At 33.7% G+C, this 17,819-nt stretch overlaps 1 protein-coding gene across 3 annotated transcripts in view; it reads right to left on the reverse strand.

Moving 5' to 3' along the window:
- Nucleotides 1-406: 406 nt before the first annotated feature.
- Nucleotides 407-17,819, reverse strand: part of LOC150092726 (nucleobindin-2-like) — a 159,362-nt gene continuing 141,949 nt past the window's right edge. For all 3 annotated transcript variants that reach the window (XM_090414463.1, XM_090414462.1, XM_090414461.1), the window contains exons 11-13: nt 17,343-17,420; nt 7,831-8,583; nt 407-690 (exon numbers count right to left, since the gene is read on the reverse strand). In XM_090414463.1, coding sequence (XP_090270589.1) covers nt 7,855-8,583; nt 17,343-17,420 — 807 coding nt within the window. In that variant the 3' untranslated portion in view covers nt 407-690; nt 7,831-7,854. The remainder of the gene's footprint in view (nt 691-7,830; nt 8,584-17,342; nt 17,421-17,819) is intronic.

The raw sequence follows: 17,819 nt of genomic DNA on the forward strand, positions 1-17,819 counted from the left end.
TTCAGACCATCCTCATACTTTGCTCACGGTATACCAGGCAATGTTCAAACATATTTTAAAATTATGGATCAAAGAGCTGAATTATCAAAAAGAGATGATGAAAGCAGAGAGACCACATATAATTCTTGAATAAAATTATGAGAGTAAACAGATGAAGTGCAGAATTTTATTAAAAATGAAGACGAATTAATATTTAAGAATGCATAAATTTTCTGCGAATAAGTTTTTTTACCATATTCATGAACATACATTCTGGGAACTGTCTTAGACTAAATTTTATGGATATACAATACACAGATTGTTTATCTGTAAAAAACCAATTTATTTAAAAAAACGCAACTTAATCTACATTTTTAACAATAAATTTTGAATTTTTACATTGTCATTTGAAAGATTTGTGGCCAAGTTCAAGTATTTGAATTTGTTTATTCTTTAATTTCAGAGGCAGTCCCTCAATGTAATTTTTTAAATGATAAATTTCCATCATTTATATTTTAGCAATTTTAATAATTTAATTATTTACATTTTCATGTAAATTAAAAGAAATTTTGAAAGCATTAGTTATTTAAATAAAGACATCAACTGAGGTGTATAATTGTGGCCAAACTTATTCTATATCCTTTTCCATGAACCTTTTGAAGATCATGTGAGTCTTGATAACATCATGTGTACTGTAGTTAGTTAATTCTTCTATGAAAGAAAAAAGAGAAGTCAGTTCAAATTTAATAAAAACATGAATAGAAAGTAAAACTCGCAAATAGTTTAATAGATGAGTATAAATCTAGTTTATGACAGTGAAAAAATCCAGAACATTCCAGTCATTTCACAATATAGCATACACACTCACTTGGATAATAAACTGCAAAAAATTCTCATAACATTAATTTTGTGGTAAAGAAAATTTATCACAGCTAACCTTTGATTTTGACAATTTCTCTGGTCACTATTTAACAACACCACACACAAGGTCTGAAGACCTATAACATAACAGTATCATTGTGCAGGCAAGTGATCAGAAAGAAGAAAGGAATCTGTTAATGTGTTTTTTGTTGTTCTGAGTCTGGAACTGAACAGCATATATGGATGTTGACTAGCAGCTACCCATATTTGTACATGATCAGAGAGAAGTAGAGGAACAGTGGCAGCCAGTTCACTGGAGCAGATCCATGAACATACCTATAGAGAGTACATAATGCAGAAACAGAGCATCTATGGGAAAGTGAAAGGAGGGAATTTGTGAGAGAAGGGTCACCTATTTAAGTGAATAGCTCTCTACTGGATAATAGAGATTTTTGAAATTGAAGAGGTTAAGAATGTAAAATAAACTATCAGGAGTTAGGTGTGAATGTCAGCCCAAAAAGAGAGAGTGATGTTATTTGTTGAGTATGATATTTTCACTCTTTGACTTCAAATTTCTTTCACATGCTACTTGAGAAAGTTGTCTCACAACAGCTCAATGAATTGTTCGTTCTTATCAGGAGTTTTTCTTGGATACTCTATCGATGTTCAGATAATTAAAGTTGTCCACGATGATTACTCATTTAGTACTAAACAGGGCGATCAGATGACTCATTTAATCATTTTCAACAACTAAAATGCCTGGTCTGTAACAACATCCCCACCATATATTTACTCCTAGCCTCCATTTCACATCAGATAGCCTCAAATTCATTGCAATAGGGAACATTATTACTGGCATTGCTTACAAAGATGTTTATCATGAAAATGTGAGTTGAAAAAAAAAAAAGTGTGCATACACACACACACACAGCAATTTACTCTTCTTCAAAGGATGCCTTTGGATCACGAGTCTTGAGCCATATATCAGTGATGGCTAAGGATAGAGAGTGACCAGCCATAGATCTTCAAAAAAGTTATAGCTGAAATGGTCTTGCCTATTTCCTATGGGGAATAAAAGGAAGTACTTTTTTTTTTTTTTTAAAGCAGAATAACTGAGTTGCATAGAGATAATGCTGAAAATTTTGCATGTCCTGAATTAACCATAATGCAGTGCTTAAAGATTTTTATTTGTGTCTGTTTTCCTTGAAGTATAAATAAATTTCAGATCTTCAGGCCAGGTATGGGTAACACAGTTTTTAAATACATTACTACTTTATCTTTTAGATTTTTTTTGTTCAATACTGGGATAGCACTCTGCATGCATTATCTGAATACCAGTGTATGTCTTAATTTTCTTTATCATGTTCACACCATCACCAAAACTATCTGATGGTGTGAGAGAAATTGTAACGATTCTTTAACTGTAACCAAATCTGTGGGGAGGGGAGAGAAATAACTTTTTTTGGGGATAATTAGAAAGCAATAATGAAGGAGATTGCTATATTTGGTTGGTATATATTTGAATTATTCAAATATGTGAACCATCATTAATAAGCCATGTGAGAATGGAAAATATAAAGGAAAGAACAAGTGAGAACTTTCATTACTGGCAAACAAATTATTAATAATTAACATTTGTGATATTATATGTGTGTCCTGTAAGTTGTTGTGTGGAGCAAATAGCATGTGATCCTACAAATTCTCCACACAACAACTTACAGGACACACATATAATATCACAAATGTTAATTATTAATAATTTGTTTGCCAGTAATGAAATAATGAATTACATTTTCCATTCTCACATGGCTTATTAATGATGGTAAACATATTTACACCTTTGAATAATTCAAATATATACCAACCAAAAAGAGGTAAAGAGATTTGTTTGCAAAGTATAAATAACTAACCAATGATAAAAAGCTACTGTATACATTTGGTAGTTTAGTAAATAACTACAGGGAGGGTACTAATCCAATGAACAAATAATGTTGATCAGGTGATTAATTTAGGTGTGGCATAATACAATAGGATTGCATCATCATCATCATCAAATTCCTGCCATGTACCCTCAAGGGGTGTACAGGATATGACAGTACTACATGAAAAAATTACATTATTACTAACTTCCTATCTACAATTTTCCTCCAAATCAGTCTGTTACTTGTCAAGACTCCAACATTATCAGATCTTATATTTCTATCGTCTAAGGCACTTTGTACCGTATCAATCCACCTATATCTTGGTCTTCCTCTGGGTCGTTTTCCTGCCAACCTGGCAGAGAACACTTGTTTTGCTAATCTTTCCTCTCCCATTCTATTTAAGTGACCCACCTGAGATTAGCTCTGCTAACGCATTCCTGGATGCTGACAATGTCAAGTTCTTTCCTAATATCCTCATTTTTAATATGATATTGCCATTGATGCCATCTGTTCATGCCTCTAATCTTTCTCAGGACTCTCATATCTGCGGTCTCTAGTCTTTGGTCAAGTGTTTTACTTCTGACCCAGCTCTCAGATCCATAAGTTAAAACTGGTTTGACCACTGTCTTATATACAGCTAATTTAGTGTTCCGACTAATTTCTCTCTTATTCCATATAAATTTATTCAATTGACTTCCAACCATACCAGCTTTGCTGATTCTGTTGTCTATTTCTATATTTAATTTACCATCTTCAGTAAAAATCATGCCTAAGTAGCTAAAATGTTTTACTTGTTCCACAGGTTCTCCATTCACAACACAGTTGACAATTTCAATGATTCTGCCTATTTTCATTGTCTTTGTCTTTTTATTGCTGACCTTCATACCTATCTATTACAACAGCTATTCAATTTAGTCAGAGAATCTTGCAGACTTCCAGCGGATTTATTTAGAAGTATAATATCATCCGCATAAAGCAAAGAGCTGACATTAACATCTCCAATTTTGATATCAGGCTTAATACCACTTTCCTTCATAATGTGATCCATATAAATAATGAATAACAGAGGGGATAATGTACATTCTTGTCTCACACCAGATTTAACATTAAACCATCTTCTGTACTTCCTTCAATTCTAACTGCTGACTTACAACTCAAATAAAAACTAAGTATTGCTTGATATAATGCTCCATTGACACCATATAACTGCAGTGTATTGAATAGCTTCTCTCTTGGCACCTTGTCATATGCCTTTTCCAAATCGACAAAACTTAAATACAGATCTTTGTTATATTCCCATGCTTTCTCCACTATTTGTCGTACAGTGAAGATCTGATCCTGACAGCCTCTATTTAGCCTGAATCCAGCTTATTCTTCACCAAGCTTTTCTTCCACAATTCTTCTTAACCGTTTCTCAAGTATACTTGCATAGATCTTGCCAGGAACGCTCAGTAGGGAAATACCTCTGTAATTCTCACATTCAGTTTTATTTCCCTTTTTATATATGGGTACTATGAGAGCTCTACTCCAATCATCGGGAATTCGTCCCTCTGTCCAGGCTTTCTGAACTATGCAGTGCAGCCACTGTAAGACTTTTATACCACCATACTTCAGCATTTCTGGTCGAATATCATCTACTCCTGCTGCCTTTCCACATTTCAAGCCTTTGATGGCTTTTTCTACTTCAAGTATGGATATGTATTCCTGACTGCATGCCTGGTCAGTGTTTTTTATCACTGTGCTGTCATCACTGCTTGTTTCATTTAGCAGTTTTTCAAAGTAATTACTCCATACTTCAAGGATATATTTTTCTCTTGTTTTCATGTCACCTTTATCATCTCTAACTCCTTTTACAGCACTCTTTCCTCCATTCCTAAGCTTCAACAACCTCCAGAATATCTTACTACCTTCTTGATATTCATTTTCTATGTTCTTGCCAAAGTCCTCCCATGACTTTTGTTTAGCTAGTTTTACACACTGTTTAGCTTTCTTACATTTGTCTCTGTATTCTCTAAGAGCACAAGCTGACTTACTTGCCAGGAACTTTTGATATGCTTTCTTCTTTTCCTTCACTGCCTCTTTAACTTCCTGTGTCCATCAGGGAGTTCTGATTTTTTTATCCTTGCACACAACCTCACCACATGCCTCTCTGGTAGAATCAATCAATGTTTTCTTCAGAGTTTGCCACTGAATCTCCAAGGTTTGATTCCTGTTCTCAAACTCTTTCATTTTCTTTTCAATAATCTTTCTGTATTTTAGTCTACAGTTCACATCTGAGAGCTGCTCAACTTTTATTCACTTTAAAACTTTCTTACATGTTATTCTTTTCAATATGAAATTCAATTTTATCCTGCTCAAGACTAAATAGTGATCACTTCCAATTTCAAATCCTCTGTACACTCTGGTGTCCTGCACCAGGGAGAAAACATCACTATCAACAATAACATAGTCAATGAGACTTTTCTTATTCCTAGCCTCTTCTCTCCATGTGAATTTGTGCACATTTTTATGTTGGAACATGGTGTTAGTAATAACCAGTCCATGTCCTGAGCAGAAATCCAACAGATATTTGCCATTATTATTAGCTTTGCTCTTTTCTCCAAATTTTCCCAAAATATTTTTGTATGTCTCACAATCATTTCCTACTCTGCTATTTAGATCCCCAACAAGGACCAACTTTTCCTTTTTCATTGTGTCAGTTGCTTTTTCTAAAGCGTCAAAAAAATTCCTCCACTTCTACCTTAGTAGAACCTTCTGTGGGACCATAGGCACAAATAAGTCTCATTGTCCAGTTCCCCATTTTCATATTTGCCCACATTACTCTACTTGAGACTGACTGCCATTCAAGAAGATTAGCCTCGTATTTTGTGTTGAATACTATGGCTACTCTTTCTTTTCCTTGATTGTCATTGCCTGAATATAACATTTTGTATTTATTTCAGAAAGATCTCACCAGTTTCGGTCATTTTTGTTTCAGTCACCCCTATTATGTCGATCTGGTACTTATCTAATTCCTCAGCTAGCTCCATTTCTTTGCCATACAATAGGATTGATGGAGCACAAATCATCTTGCAAAATTTGTTGTTTGTTATATGTATTTATTTCTCTGGTTTTATTTATATTTCATTTCATTTTCTAAGAATTTTCTTTTGTTTACTGATAATCAGTATATGTTTTAACTGTAATAGGATACATAATTTCCAATCATCATCACAATTATCCACTCTTTTGAAAATCCCACATTCATTACTTTTATTTTGTTTGTCAGCATGTCTTGTGTGTTATCAATAATAGATATCTCACATATGCTAGTATTTTGTTGTAGATCAACCACTTTCTATAATACATAGAAGTATTCATTTTTAATGAGGAATAGATACATTTTTGTCTGTTGTTTCTGAAGACTGGAAACCAAAATGTTCCTATGCCATGAAAAACATTCCAACCTCAACAGATGCTACACTGCATAAGCAAGAAAAACAAGTAGCTTTATTTATCACTAAATACCGCACAGAAACATTTATAGACTATTTACTATATATGACAATTAGTGTAATTAGAGACAAATGGAATGACACTTATAATGATAAAATACTCCCCTCCAACAGACTATGATGCATGCAAGCAAAACAGATTTATTGTAGCACTAAACATAGTAGCTACCTAAACACATTTGTCCTAACATCCTCTTTCAAATTTTCAGTTCCAGAAAGTGGGGCACCAATTGCACTTCAGTTCAAGTGCAGTCAGTGTCCCCCATCCTGTTCAGACACCCACCTCACTGAATGCCGATACTTGAACTTCAGAATTTTTGTAATATGGCTGCTACTTTTTCTAATTCTTTCAGTCTTTTTGGAGAAGTCTGGTAAAAGATATATAATTTTTTACTACTGTTTTAATTTCAGCAAAGGGGAACGGACACCTTTAATAGAATTTAAAACAGCTAGATTCCAATTATGTGCAGTACAATGTATTGATATAAGATCAGGCTCACCTCTCTTTAATTTTGCCACAAGTAAACCATTTTTTTCCCCAACATGTTACCTGCTCCATCTGTTCCAATGTCCACTAACCAATTACTAGTTTGTCATAAGCAAACAAATTTTATGTGTAAGGCATCTTCATGACTGGGCTAACTGCACATAGAGATTGTTGAATTGCTTCAACAATTGCTTTGCATCAGTAGCCTGGTCATGAAGATACTTCACATGCTGAGTTTGTTTCCTGGCCTGAAGGGGAGTGTGTGTATGTGCTGTGCATTATGGGCTATTGAAGTAAGAATAACTTGTTCATTTCACTCTGCAACTTGCAGTAGAATGACAGCAATGCCCCTTTCAGCTTCTGATTTTTATCTATGTACCTCATATAATGGACAAGTTCAATCTCATTTAAAATACCTGTAGAATCATCTAGAAGGCTCCTTTTAGATGCTAATGAGTTTTCTTCGATTTCCTTAACTAATTCTTGTTTAATAACATCAGCAAAAACTGATATGTTATTTTGATACCGGTTAAATTAATTCAGTAAGTTAATTCCTCATAATTACAAAGCATGCAGAGAATGAGATATGTTTAAAAAAAAAAAGGATAAATTACACAAAGAAAATAATATTACAATTAGAACTAAACTGAAAATTCACTTGCCACTTATCTCTGATAACTTATCTTGAGCAGATTTCTGGAGCCCTGTTATAGAATACTAACAATTACAATGCAAGTAAGATTTCATTATTATTTTAACATCTGTCTTTCAAATTGTTTGGAAATCTTAAAGATCATATCAAAATTTACAATGGACAGAGACAGAAGGAAGTGGGGCATTCAAGACCCTATTTCTCATCTTAATGACTTCACAGAGCATCTACTTTACTCCACAATATCATAATGCAGAAATTTATTACCCGAGAGATTTATAATTAAATAACAGTGGTAATTAGCACTACTACCTCTTATTTAATTATAATTCTTTATCTGTTAACAAGTATCAATATATAGTGATACATACTGACATGCTAAAAACATATTTACTATCTCAACTAATAATTTTTGCCTTCAATGCTTAAAATTACCTGTGTAGTTTCATGATGTGTGTTTTATTCTGAAGGCTCTTTAACATTCTGGGAGGATGTTTGATGCTGTGGTTGGGATACTATATTTTGTTGAGCAGGATTTCCACCCTGTTGCTGGGACTGAGAAGTATCTTGATTCTGGGAAGGAACGCTATGCTGATTCTGTGAAGGAATGCTACCCTGGTGCTGAGGGGGGATGCCACCCTGATGTTGAGGTGGAATGCCACCTTGATATTGAAGGGGTACACCACCCTGATGCTGTGGGGGTACATCACCTTGATGTTGTGGGGGTATGCCACCCTGGTGCTGTGGGGTTACACCACCTTGATGTTGTGGGGGTATGCCACCCTGGTGCTGTGGAGGTACACCACCTTGATACTGAGGAGGCACACCACCATGGTGCTGTGGGGCTACACCACCTTGATACTGAGGAGGCACACCACCATGGTGCTGTGGGGCTACACCACCTTGATACTGAGGAGGCGCACCACCTTGATGCTGTGGAGGCACACCACCTTGATACTGAGGGGGTACACCACCATGATACTGAGGAGGTACACCACCTTGGTGCTGAGGAGGTACACCACCTTGGTGCTGTGGGGCTCCCATATTATACTGGGGATGCTGTGGAGGCATGCCTTGATATGGTACATGTTGTCCTTGATAATTTATTTGGGGTGGTGGACCTTGATGGTGAACATTTGGTACATCATAATATGTTTGCTGAGGATCACCATAGTATGGCTGGTATTGCTACAAAAAGAAATAAATTTACATTACATTATATTAACCTTATAGTCTTCTAGTTCAACAAAATATGAAATGCAAAAAACACAGGATTACTCTCATCTAGAAAATATAACTGTGAACTCATTCTGCTTTAAAGTACATATAGTCTTTGGCTTACAACAGGTTCTATTCTTACAATCCTGTCATAAGTCAGAAATCATTATATATGACCATGCAGATAATTTATTAATTAATGCTGTTTACACCTGCTTTGTGGTATATTATTAACTGATTTTATTCATTTATTATAGTGAATAATACGATGTACAAATTATAACATAAAATTATTATATACTGTACTGTAATAAATAATGAAACACAAGAATACCATGCTTTGTGTGCTTACAGTAAAATAATTAGCTGAAAATACATTGAACAACAGTAATTCTTCAAAGCTGATGCTTCATTAATTGGATAATTCATCAGAGAATGTATGGGAGGCCAGGTCATCAACAACAGATTCTTCCAATTCATTAACTGCAACAAAGTGTTCTGAGGATGGTTAACCATATGCATAACTTGTGGAATGTCTAGGTTCATCTTCAGGGGTAAGGTGACAGCCAGAGTGAGTTTCTTTAAAAATCTGTTCGTTATTCCCAACTTAATCTGCACAGATTCCTTTTTCTTTTCTGAATACATTTCTCTGTAGCAAACGAGTAGAAACACAAGATTACAGCAAAAATGTTACCATCCAATACATTCAAGGCATATCTGAAAAGATATCTAGAGTGCTTATTAAGTATAGCTACACATCACATGTAGCTATACTTAATAACTGTGAACAGTTATTAAGTATAGCTGCCAAAAGTTATTAAGAACAGTTGCCAATTTGACATAAATCATATGTCAAATTGGCAACTCTCATCCATCCACCTAAGGACAAACTCTGCTAATACCAGTGAAGTATCAGCTAATAAATATTAATTATTTTCTTATCATCCTATGTTGCAATCAATACTATTAAAATAAACTAACATTCTCTGTAGCCAGCAATTGCATCACTCATTCTGTTTACTCTGCTAAATCTTTCCATGATGAGGCCCATTTCCTCAAGACAACAGAACAGCCTTATTAACAGAAGCAATTTTCTTCCTCTTATGGATTTGCTGTGCCCTAGCATGCATCATATCATGGTCTTATAAAGATGCAAAATGACTTCCTTATCCTTATATGCTAAGGTTTTTTCAGCATTGCAATTATCTTCTGAGTTGTATTTGCAATTCTTGCTATATGGTGCTCGAATTTCAACTTCCTATCTACTAAAACAATGGTAAGTTATCAAAGATGGTTTCTTCATATCATCGCTATGTTTGGATAGATGGTTTTATTTTGCTAATATACTTTTAAATGTCATAATTTATATAAACTGTAGTAAAGAAAAGTAGGTCAAAGTAAGATGCTACACTGAAAAAAAAAAAAAAGCTTGCGTAGATATGGGTATGAAAGTTTTACAAATGGCAACAGGGCATAATTCAGAAAATCAAATTACACAACTGGATACAGCCACCATTATACCTATTTATATATCAATTTCTAGAATCAGTAATTTACCTACTGAAAGAAATATTTATGCATGCATAAGTGAGAAAATGCTATGAAGAATAATGTCAAGTTGAAAAAGTACCAAGTGAAAAACAATTTAAGCCACTAAATCTGTAGTGTAAATGAACCTTATATAGAGTACATATAAAATACAAATTGGAATTTGGAAAGAGAGGATGCACAGGAAATGGTTTGATGTTAAATAAGACTTAGGGAAGGGTTGTATGCTATCTCGACTGTTATTTATAATCTATATGGATTATATCAGTAAAGGAAATTATATTAAACCTATTTTTTTCAGATAGCAGTTTTTTTTGCAACTAAACAAGGGTTATTAATTAGTTACTTATCTATGTAGAAGATTATTTCAAAGATCTAAATTGATCTTAAAAATTTAGAAAATATTGAAAAGTTCAGGACATAGACTAATAATTACTGAAACAATAGACTCTCACTAAAGCAAACACCATTATAATGAACTATTGAAATGCTCACACCAAAGCCCAAAGATGCAAAGTATTAAAGAAAATTCCCTATAACTATGCATTATAACAGAGTTAACTGAACCATATTCCAAAATAAAGATGTGCAAAAATTCACAAGGTGAAAAGACAAAAGAAATAAGAAAAATCTCATGATGTGTTTTTGTTGATAGTGATGTCTTCATGCTAATTCAGGACACAAGAGTATACAGGGGATTTAAAATAGGAAGTGATCACCATTTAGTTGTGAACAGGACAGAAATGAATTTTGAAAAAAGAAAGTTTTAAAAAGAATCAAGAATTTTAAAAGTAGAGCAGCTTTAAAAGGTGAACTGCAGACTCAAATATACAAACATCATTCAAGAAAAAGTGAGTTTCAAAACAGGAATCAAACCTTGAAGACTCTTGATTTAGCCAGAGGCAGTCACATGGAAAAAGAAGAAAGCTTATCAAATGTTTACACAAGATTATGAAAAATCCCAACCATGCTTCATGAAGGCTTTGTAGTGGCAAAAGGTTTTTATCTCTACAGTGGATTTCCTGAATATAAACTCAGCTAATCATGTAGTAAAAATGCATTACAGGTTACTAATCTTTCATGGGTGGAATAAAAAGAAAAAGAAAACGAAACATCTAATTGATTTGTCACTTCACTAAAAAAAATGTGACTAACAGTTAAAATGTTTGGCCTGTTTGAGGGGCTTACTGCTGAATATGCAGTAAGCCCCTCAAACAGGCTCTGCCTATTTTCACAGATTTAGTCTTTTAATTGGTGATTTTCATAAAGGATTTATTTCAGAAAACAATGTCATCTGTATAAAGGAAAGAACCAAGCTTTATATCTTCAATTTGAATATCAGATTTAATACTACATTTACTACTTACTAATAATATGGCCCAAGTAGATAATAAATAAGTGAAGATAAGTGAAGAAGTAAATGTTATCCAATAAATGATTTAACACAAAGACATGTTCTTATACATTCTTAAATACAAAATGCTGATTTGCAACTTATGTCAAGGAAATGACAATCAAGGAAAGAAGGAGTAGCTATAGTATTCAACAATAAATACGAAGGCTAATTTTTTTGAATGGCAGGCAATATCAAGTAGAGTGATGTGGACAAATATCAGAATGGGGAACTGGACAATGAGACTTATTTGTGCCTATGGTCCCACAGAAGATTCTACTAAAGTAAAAGTGGAGGAAAGCAACTGACACAATGAAAAAGAAAAAGTTGGTCCTTGTTAGGGATCTAAATAGCAGAGCAGGAAATGATTGTCAGACATACAAAAATATTTTGGGAAAATTTGGAGAAAAGAAGACAGCTAATAATAATGGCAAATACCTGTTGGATTTCTGCTGGAAAGAAGAGTCAAGGAATAAGAAAGTCTCGTTGACTATGTTATTATTGATAGTGATGTTTTCTCACTGGTGCAGGACACTATAGTGTACAGAGGATTTGGAATTGGAAGTGATCACCATTTAATCTTGAGCAGCTCTCAGATGTGAACTGTAGACTAAAACACACAAACATATTCAAGATAAAATGAAAGAGTTTGAGAACAGGAACCAAACTTTAGAGATTAAGTAGCAAATCCTGCAGAAAACAGATTGATTCAGCCAGAGAGGCATGTGGTAAGGTTGTCTGCAAGGATAGAAAAATAAGAACTCCATGGTGCACACAGTAAGTTAAAGAAGCAGAGAAGGAAATGAAGAAAGCATATGGTGAATAAGATGGCTTGTGCTCTTAGAGAATACAGAGAGAAATGCAAGAAAGCTAAACACTGTAAAACAAAAGTCATGAAAATACTTTGGTAAGAACATAGAAAATAAATATCACAAAGGTGGCAAGATATTCTGGAGGTTGTTGAAAAAACTCAGAAATGGAGGAAAGAGTGCTGCAAAAGGAATTAGAGATGATAAAGGTGATATGAAAACAGGAGAAAAAGATATCCTTGATATGGAGTAATTACTTTGAAAAATTGCTAAATGAAACAAGCAGTGATGACAGCACAGTGGTAAAAAACACTCAATAGATATGCAATCAGGAATGCATATCCATACTTGAAGTAGAAAAAGCCATCAAAAGCCTGAAATGTGGAAAGGCAGCTGGAATAGATGATAATCGATAAGAAATGGTCAAGTATAGAGGTATAAAAGTCTTACAGTGGCTGCACTGCACTGCATAGTTCAGAAAGCTTGGACCGAGGGATGAATTCCAGATGATTGGAGTAGAGCTCTCATAGTACCAATATATAAAAAGAGAAATAAAACTGAACATGAGAATTATAAAGATATTTCCCTACTGAGTGTCCCTGGTAAGATTTATGCACATATACTTAAGAAGGAGTGTGGAAGTGAAGCTTGGTGAAGAACAAGCTGGATTCAGGACAAACAGAGGCTGACAGGATTGGACTTTTACTTTTTGACAAATAGTTGAGAAATAATGGGAATATAACAAAGATCTCAAAGTTTTATAGATCTGGAAAAGGCAGATGACAAGAGAAAAGCTATTCAAAACACTACAGTTGTATGGTGTCAATGGGGCATTATATCAAACAATATTCAGTCTTTATTAGTTCTAAGTCAGCGGTTAGAGTTGAAGCAAGTACAGGAAGATGGTATAATGTTATATCTGATGTCAGAGAAGGATGTACATTATTCTCTCTGTTATTCATTATCTATATGAACCACATTCTGAAGTGGTATTAAACCTAATATCAAAATTGGAAATGTTAATTTTACTTTACTTTTATTCAGATGATGTTATACTTCTAAATAAATCCAGTACAAGTCTGCAAGATTATCTGACTACATTGAATAATTGTTTGTAATAGATATGGTATGAAGATCAGCAATAACAAAACAAAGACAATGAAAATAGACAGAAGCGTTGAAAATATCAACTGCATTGTGAATGGAGAACCTATAGAATAAGTAAAACATTTCAGCTACTTAGGCACACAATTTTTAGTGAAGAGGGCAAATTAAATATGGAAATAGACAACAGAATCAACAAAGTTGGTATGGTAGGAAGTCAACTGAATAAATTTATATGGAATAAGAGAGAAATTATCAAAACACTAAATTAGCTGTATACAAGACAGTGTTCAAGCTAATTTTAACTTACGATTTGAGAGCTGGGTTAGAAATAAAACACTTGACTGAAGACTAAAGACCACAGATATGAGAGTCCGGAGAAAGATTAGGGGGTGTGAACAGATGGCATCAATGGCAATATCATATTAAAAACGAGGATATTAGGAAAGAACTTGACATTGTCAGCATCCAGGAATGTGTTAGCAGAGCTAATCTCAAGTGGTATGGTCACTTAAACAGAATTGGAGAGAAAAGATTAGGAAAATAAGTGTTATCTGCCAGATTGGCAGGAAAATACCCAGAAGAAGACCAAGATATAGGTGGATTGATGCAGTAAAAAAGTGCCCCTTAGAAGATAGAAATATAAGATCTGATAGTGTTGGAGTCTTGAGGTAACAGATTGATTTGGAGGAAAATTGTATATATTTTATTGTTATTATAGGCGACTTCAAGTTTTACATGATGTCACCATTCCAGAATCTAACAATTAACAAAAAAATATATATGCATACTTATCTTTTAGTGCAGTGTAACTATATTTTTTGTTTGTAACAATATCTTGTATGATAAACTGTGAATTTTGTGAATTTTAAATTAACGTATCTAAATGTCTAGCATGAATGTAAGTCAGAAAAAGGGGCAAAATAAGAGAGAAATTATTAGTGAAATATCGTAAATGAAAGAATACATATTATTCAGCAGCATAGGGCAAAGATCGCCTTAATACTATAAGAGCAACATAAGCATCCGCAGGCATTACATCTAAAAAGGAATCATGATGCATATGTTCCTGGAAACAAGAAGTCCTGTATGTTGATCGGTGAAGTCACCCAGCCAGAGACCAATAGCTGAGACGATATGAGAAATTCAAACTCGGAAAGGTGGCGCTCTAGGAGAGCGAATAAAACCCACGACACGGAAGCAAATGACCCCCGTTTTTTCTTGTTCCTGCATTTCTCTTTGTGTGTGCTCCAAGAGTCCATCGTAGTTCAACTCTCATTTTTGAGGGATGACTTATGATAGGATCCGGCAATGACACCGCAGTAGATTTTGGCAAGATTAACCGCAGGCTGCGATGAGAAGATCATCGACGTAAAACCTTAGCAGAGCGATAGCGCCCAGCCCAGGCGAGCACGTGTAACCCACGTGGCGATAAAATCGAGACGACCAGAATCGAAACAAAGAAGGAAGGACGGAAGAAAACCGATAAAGAATAGATAAGTACTCTCACTTGTTCTAGCCCCTTTTGAGAATTGACTAACAGTGTTAAGAGAATGCAACCTAAAATTTGTAATGAAAGAAAGAGTGAAGAATTAAGATCTATGTAAATGACTATGTTTTTGGAATGAACTTTAAGGACTTTAGTTAGATAGAGATTCTGTCGTATTTAATCCGAGAGAGATTATAAAATGTGCTAAAATGCTTTAATGTCCAAATGAGCTGTAATTATGATTGTATTATATGTTGAGTTAATGAATTTGTTAATACTTTGATGTCAATGCATAATTGTTTTTAAGAGTGAGAGAGTGAATGAATGGTAGAAGTTTAACATTAGATTTGATAACCAATTTAACTTGTATTAATAAATGTATTGATTTCTTACTTACATGTGCTTCTCATCATGATGACTGACTCTGACCCTTCATAAAACTTCAAACCTGTGAGAGTGTGTGTGTGTGTGTGCACACGCGAATACCCCAATTGAAAGTAGTAGTTCACGATTGCAAATAAAATAAAATAAGCCAGAGAACCCAAGTTTCTAAGAATTTAATTTACATTGTTAGTGGCACCTGATATTCTATGATTATCCTAAAGGCAGAGTTTTCTCTAACCTTAAGGCCCAGGCTGGTGCAGATAAAAAAATAAATTTGCCTGAGTGACCAGGATAACTCATAGAATTCAGGGAATGGATAATTTCTGGTGGCCCTTAAGAGATTGAATTACATGAGACAAGGTATAAGAGAAGCGAGACTTAACGTTAAATTTAATATTAATGAAGATCACATAACAATGACGCAACCTACTTAACAAAGAGGTATATGCAATAGAATTTGATATAGTGACTGAAATAAGAAAGGATACAGTAAAATAAATTGCCCCGATACATCAATATCAAAGAGACACGGTCACAACAACCTCTATAAGTAATAGATGTAATATTACTTATATATGAACAGTTTCTCCCTTAGTACTTTTTTGGCATCGACAAAGCATAAACAGAAATCTTTATTATATTCCTTAATTACTCCAGAATTTGTCATGAGATTAAAAAAAAAAAAAAAAAAAAAAAAAATCAAGTCTTGGCAACCTCTATTAGACCTAAATTTAGCTTGTTCTTTACAAGTTTTCTCCAACAATTTTCCTTAGCCTTTTCTTAAATATGCTTATAGAATCTTCCTGAAACTCATTAGGCTAACTTCTTTAATTCTCACATTAATTTCATTTCCCTTTTCATAAAGTTTATCATTGAAAGTTCTATTCCAGTCATCTGGGATCTAATCTTGTAACTGGAATTTAGCCTTCTGGATCATATAGCACAGCCAATAAAAAGTTTTCATTTTATAACGTTACTGCTGAGTCAAACAAGGTGAATAGATATACCATGCTACTTTGAACTTTATTAAGGCTTTTGACAGAACACTAGAAGACTTGCATAAACTGGAGAATATGGGATTGGAATAAAAAGTATTAGCATGGATAAGATGATAGCTGACTGTTAGATATCAAAAAGTGGTATATCCTAGAGTTCAATCCAGTGGTGCATTGTATTTAATTTTTTTTTTGTAAATTTAATTTTACATTAATGACATTGGTTAAGGATCTGACAGGTGAGATACAACGGTTTGTTGATGATGCAAAGTTAGGCAGAGTAATTAGGAATGTGGCTAATATGCAGTACTTGTAGAATGATTTGAAATGACTGAATTGTGGGCAAGTGAAAATGTTTTTGCATAAATCACTCCACTTTTTTTTTTTTTTATCCTAGGTGATTTCCAAAAAATAAAAATATTAAACAATTATGCATAATAAAAAGGGACAGGATGTGAGATCATTGAAAATTCTTGCAATAACTTTCCCTCATCAGTTATATTATTTTGAAACAGATTGTTAGGAAACAGTGCTGTGTAATATTGATGGGTGTGCAGAGAGGGGGGGGGTATTTGCTATACAGTCAGTTTCAATCTGGTCATCTGAAAGTATAGATATGTTGGTGAGTAAAAAATCATGTTTATTTTGAAGAGCATAAAAAAATGTTTTCAAGAAAAGAACTCTTTCTAGAAATTATCTTAATTACCAGTTATTTATATATCCTAAAAATAATAATGTTTTCCTGCTACTTTAATTTTGATATAAACCCATGCTGAAATTTGTTGCATGCTTGCTGGTATGCAGACAGAAAGCATGAGACAATCTCTCCTGTTCCATCCAAAGGGCAAGTACAACACAAGACAATTTGATCATGCCTAGTGTGAACATGTTAATGATTACAAACTCTCCCTGCCTGTTAGTTTTATCAGAATATAGTTAAAATATGTGTTTTTTTTTTTTAACCATTTCTCTGAATTTTCTGAATTGATTGGAAAACAATTTATTACCATTCCTAAATGTTCTTGTCGTCTTCTTATATATTCCTGAAGTTCTTCATCAGTATAAATATTTTGTTCATCCAGGCCCTAATTAGAAAATTTATGCAATGCTTTTCATTACAAGATCATTTTAATTTAAAAGAATAGAAATGATAGAAAACAGAAAAAAAAAAAAAAAAAGACAGTTTTATGATTATTCGAGAGTCTGCATTTAAAATAAAATCCTGGGTCTTAAAAATAACAGCAAAAGAAACACTTAGTTTTATACATTTATCCAAAGGATAAATGCATAAAACTTTGAATAAATGAGAATATTATCCAAAACTATTTGCCAAACTTATCACTCCACTATATAACATCAAAGAGTTAAGTAGCAACTTAATCAAAAAGGATATGGTAAAAGTCTAACCAAACCATTATGTGCTACCAACTTTCAGATACAATTAAATGAAATATAAAAGCATTTAATATTTGACATTAAAATCT

The sequence above is a fragment of the Typopeltis vanoorti genome, chromosome 25 (genome assembly GCF_054136105.1).
Source record: "Typopeltis vanoorti isolate ZY-2024b chromosome 25, IOZ_Tvanoo_1.0, whole genome shotgun sequence".
In the NCBI taxonomy this organism is placed as follows: Eukaryota; Metazoa; Arthropoda; class Arachnida; order Uropygi; family Thelyphonidae; genus Typopeltis; species Typopeltis vanoorti.